At 47.3% G+C, this 5,275-nt stretch overlaps 1 protein-coding gene across 1 annotated transcript; it reads right to left on the bottom strand.

The window, feature by feature from the left end:
• Positions 1-2,255: 2,255 nt before the first annotated feature.
• On the bottom strand, positions 2,256-4,150 carry LOC123166642 (acyl transferase 10). Its single transcript, XM_044584446.1, has 2 exons — positions 3,635-4,150; positions 2,256-3,388 (listed from the first exon to the last, which is right to left on the bottom strand). Exons 1-2 carry the CDS (start codon positions 4,097-4,099, stop codon positions 2,549-2,551), a joined length of 1,305 nt encoding a protein of 434 aa, XP_044440381.1. The 5' UTR covers positions 4,100-4,150; the 3' UTR covers positions 2,256-2,548.
• Positions 4,151-5,275: the final 1,125 nt, after the last annotated feature.

The following is a 5,275-nucleotide window of genomic DNA, read 5'->3' as shown; positions in this document are numbered from 1 at the left end:
TCAATTGTTTTGGAGAAGTCATATTTTCTCCTCTCGTTTATTTTAAAAATGAAATATTTTTTCGGAGAGAAAAATAATTAAAACCACAATCCTCGTTTTATAATTTGATGAAAATCAAATATGAAAAATCGAGAAAATCCCCAACTCTCTCCGAGGGTCCTTGAGTTGCTTAGGATTTATCGAGGATTTGTTAAAATGCAATAAATCATGTTATGCAATGATGATTTATGTATAACATTTCAAATTGAAAATTTAGGATGTTACACATGGCCCGCCCAGGAATATGACAGTTTTTTTTTACCTATGCATGTTCCCACACAACCCACCTGCATAGCCTATTAACCAAGGCGACACATCTCCTCTCAGGCAGGCAGCTCATCCCCCCGACCTCTCTCCAGCTCAACCCACTGCTGGCGCAAGTGTCCACTGCATAGCTGCACATACACAGCAGAACGTACACTACTATCTTTCCGCCAAATTAGACTGTTCTTTTTTTCAGTTGAGTACATCTTATGCATGTTTGTTGGCGCAAAATGCAGTCCTGATTTGAGTCTGCATGACATGCAATGAACTGAAAAAATTAACATGTTCTTTGGCAACATGTACAATTTGAGTTATGTGCATAGTCGGAATAAGATGCAGGTTGTTAAACATGCTATTAAAAAAGCAACATGATCTTTGGCACATAATGCAGTCCTCATCTTATACAAATTGCAACGTAGGTAGTAATGGGCAAAGAAAATCAGACTCAAGAGAAGAATTGATATGGTTTTTAACAGGAAAAGAAATGACATAACTCAAATTGAGAAAGATCATGTTGCCATTGCTCGAATTAAAAAAAACAACAACCACGATAATGTCATCACAGATTTTAGAAGCGCGAAGAATAAAAAAGCTTTCAGAATTTCAAAAAAAAAATTGTGCTCTCCTTTTAGTCTGGCCCGCCCAGCTTTTCCATTCAAGCTCCGCCACTGCCCAACCCTACACTCTAATATCCGGCTCTATTAACTTTGAGAAAGATTATTAACTTTTAGTTTAACAGAAGGCTACTAATTATAGTGCTTCCGGTCAAATCTAGTCCGCCTAAATCATGGCTAAGCACCAAGCATAAGCTAGTATTTTGGCTTCCGCCAAACGAAGGTGCTAAATATTTGGCCTCCGCCAAATGAAGGTGTTCCAACTAGTGCATAAAAAAGCACCTTCCACAAAATGACTACCTAATTTGCATAATAAAAATTTATTAATTAGCATCTTTTGCCAAATGCAAATATACTAGATGGTACTACCTTTCGCCAAAATGCTAGCTATCCACTGCAATTAGCGCAATGCATTCCGCTAAACGCTAGCCATCATGAGTGGACGCAGAGTAGAGAGAATGTGTGATGGCTTTTGTTTGGGCAGACAGATGTCCGGACTCTCACAAAGCCCCACTTTGTTTGTCTCCAGTTTACAGAAAAATGAACGCCCGGACGCGCCAGCGGATCCATACGGGACTGCGTTGGATGGCAAACTGCATCTGGACAGCGTGATCCAGACGCTTGCAGAAGGTTTCAGAGCCCGCTTTGGAGATGCCCTTATGCATAAAGTGGTTGTCTCTTGGATAAAGAGGAGAGGAAATGCACGTAGGTGCGCGTGCGTGCCTTTCTTTTGCCTTTTGATTTTCAACCTTTCATATCTTTGAATGAAAAGTCCAAATTACATTCTGCTTTCATGTTCGTATTTCTTATGACGAGGGCTTTCAAATAAGATCAACTTCGAATATGTTTTGACAAGTTTTTAAAAATTCTGTTAAGTCTCAACTTTTGAAACTTAGTACGAGTGACCGATAAAAACACAACTTTAGTACCTGCGACCGCTACAAAAATCGATTAAACTTCCAATTCTGAAATTTGATACGATTGGCCGTGAAAATCGTAAGTTTCAAATGCAAAATTGTAAGTTTCAAAGATCAAAACTTGAAACTTATTGTGCTCTTCACCTGTCTGATTTACCTCCAACGGATTTTGTGGGGTCTTGGTCTTCCTTCGCCAACTCCTGCCCGTTGACCTGCCCTCCAACACCGACGGAACCACCGGCTCCCGCTACCCACAGCCGGCGGCGCTATGCGCGCGTTTCGCCGCCTCAAAACCAAATTGCTGCCGGTCTCAATAACCCTGCCAGATTCTGTGGGTACCCCACCCCTCCTGCACTCGTTAACCGTCGACGATGAGGAGGCTCCACATATTCGACGGAGGCCTGAAAAATTTCCATGCACATAAAGAATAGCAAACTCGCCCTTTTATTCATGCCAACATTGTTACACAGGAGAGATACTACGATGTAAGTGTAACACTGTTTGCACATACAATAACGGCCCCAAAGGACGATAAGTGTACAAACAAAACATTCAGCAAACTATATGGAACAGTGACCGACGCCTTCAGATCATTTGGCAGCTCCATTCAAAACAGAGTAGCGCTCACATCTCTGGAACATATAATAATTAAGTACCCTCGATTTCCTTCAGTTTATTTCGCACGCTTGCATGGCTGCACGTACGTACGTACGTTCATCCGAGGTCCTCCCTCATCAGACCAGCGAAGTCGTCGGCGTGTTCCTTGGTGACGCAGCTCGCGAGCAGCCGCGTGCCGGCGAGCGGCGCCGGCGCCTTCATGACGATGACCGACGCGATGAGGTCGCAGTTCACCAGCGGGCCGGCCGTCATTGGGGTGCCGTACCCGTAGTCCACGTCCGAGAACCCGAGCTTACTCCAGTCCGACACGTACACCGACTCGTAGTCGAACGTCATCTGGAACGGGTCGCGGCCGCCGGTGCGGCACTCGGCCCAGCTCAGACACTCCTCTGCCATGCGTCGCTTCGCTTCGCGGACCACCCCGACAATCTCGACCACCGACGAGCCGGCGACCTTCTCCGCCGGCGCCGACACCTTCACCGGGAAGATGGCGTTGCCCCAGTATCCCGGCTCCAGCTTTAGCACGTGGCGGGCGCTGGCGAAGAAGCAGAGCTTGACGTCCGCGCCGGGGACGACGACCGGGCCGATGGCCCGCGTCCGGCACTGCCAGAGCTTGGCGATGACGATGTCGAAGCCGGAGCAGTGCTTGCCGCCGGTGAACTCGGAGTACTGCGACTTGATCTTGTCGAGGTAGGCGACCGGGAAGTCGAACGCGATGTACTCGAGGGCCAGCGCCAGCAGCTCCGGGAGCGGGCCGGGCTTGATGTCCGGGTCGGGGAAGCGGTCGCGCCCCCAGACCGGCTTGACGCGGGGCTCCGGGAGGCCGCGGGCAAGGTCGCCGATGGCGTTCAGGAACTGGGCCGCGCCCGTGCCGTCGGCCACCGCGTGGTTGGTGCGCAGGCCGATCACGAAGCCGCCGCAGGTAAACGCCGTGACCTGAGAGATCACAAGTTGACAACATTAAAAATGTGCACGAGTTCGTCATGTGTACACACGCAACATATGATAAATGCAAGTATGCAACTAATCGTCACAAGTTGACAACATTAAAAATCTGCACGAGTTTGGTTTTGCTAAACAAAAGAGAGTTGGTGTAGTGTATTTACTTAGTCGGGACCAACCGCTTCCTCCGAGAACGTGAAGACAAAGATGAAACAATGCACGAAAAATAAAAATAAGAACCTGTATCATGGCAAGGCTGTTTTGCGGCTCGACGGCCCAGAGCTCCGGCGTCGGGTACGGCACGAGCTGGTCCTTGCCGAGCAGCAGGGGCCGCTCCAGGAAGTTGACGTCGGCGAGCGTGCAGTTCGCGGTGGCCTCGACGAAGTAGACGCCCTCGGCGGAGCACAGCACGGCGGGGCGGCGCGTGTCCTCGCCTTCCACGATTCGGCCGGCGAAAGGGTAGTAGTGCACCAGCGCGTCCGCGAGCGCGCCGCGCACGACGGCCGCCGGGGGCTTCCTCTTCTTCTCTTCCGCGCCGGCGTCCACCGTCTCGGGAACGGCGTCGCGGTACACATGCACGGACTCGACGAGGCCGCGGTGCGTCGGATACCGGTCAACCCACGCGAGTGGCAGCGTCTCCGACGGCGTCGCGGCGGATGGCCGGACGGGACCCTCGGACACCTTGGTCACGGCGAAGACACCCATGGTGTTGTGTTGTGCCAGTTACGTGGTTGCCTAATTTGCTGTCAGCGGCTAAGGTTGCCTGGACTGGAGTGACACGGCGGGGCGCCAAGGGCATTTATAGGAGCAGGAGCAGGAGAACTGCCTACTACGCTGTTTTGCCGCCTCGATCTCCACAGCCCTTTCCAAGAAAAAGGTTGGAAGTTGCATGTTCCGTGATGACTAATTTACTCCCTCCGTTTCTTTTTGAATCCAATAACTCCTAAACATTCGGATTTTAAGCATTTCGTTCCGAACGTTTTTACATGGCAATTTTAGTTCATAAGGGATGGTAACTTTAGTTCATAGGGAATGACAACTTTCTCCTTTTCATTTTTTATCAGAAAATTGCCATGTTTCATTAATCTCACGCAAACTAAACTTGCCACCTAAAATGTTCGGGTTGCCATGCTTAAATCCCGAACGTTCGGGAGTTATCATTACCGTTCTTTTTAGTTTGCATATAGGATTGGATCAAAGTCAAACTTTATAAAACTTGACTAACTTTTTGTAAGAAAAGATATCAACATTCGCACTATATACGGAAAAGCTATCGACATTCACACTATGTAATCAATATTATTAGATGTACGATGAAATTAATTTTCATAACATATAACTTTTTAGTCTGCATATAGTGTTAATGTTGATATTTTTTCCTACAATACAAAAAGCTAATCAAACTTTATAAAGTTTGACTTTGACCAAATCTTATATACAGACTAAAAAAATAAAGGGACAACGTTTTATTCTCCCACAAATGCACAACGGTAATTCAAATGGCGATTAGTTGAGTTCGACGGGTCGTGTCTCATTATTTTGGGAGAAATGTTACAAACGGTTTCTTACGGAATGGGCTTAAGAGATTAGGTGGAGTAGGAAATTCAAAGGTAGAATTAATGCAGAAGATGACAAGTCAGTCTACAGATTAGGACATGTAGAGTGGTTGGTAAGTCGGTCTTACCTTAACCCCATTTGGTATGACCGTACTTTCTTTTTATTTCATCACTTGTAACTAGATATCCTTAAATATGTGGAAAGAGAATACAAACATTTTATTATGGAAAACTCTTATTTTTCACAGGATAAAAACAACGAAACTTCATCCGCCATGCTCTTCCGCCACGTGGCTCTGTGAACTGACGCACCGCTTTTCCCCTC

The sequence above is a fragment of the Triticum aestivum genome, chromosome 7D, assembly GCF_018294505.1.
Source record: "Triticum aestivum cultivar Chinese Spring chromosome 7D, IWGSC CS RefSeq v2.1, whole genome shotgun sequence".
NCBI lineage: Eukaryota > Viridiplantae > Streptophyta > Magnoliopsida > Poales > Poaceae > Triticum > Triticum aestivum.
This window is presented reverse-complemented; position numbering and strand designations above follow the sequence as displayed.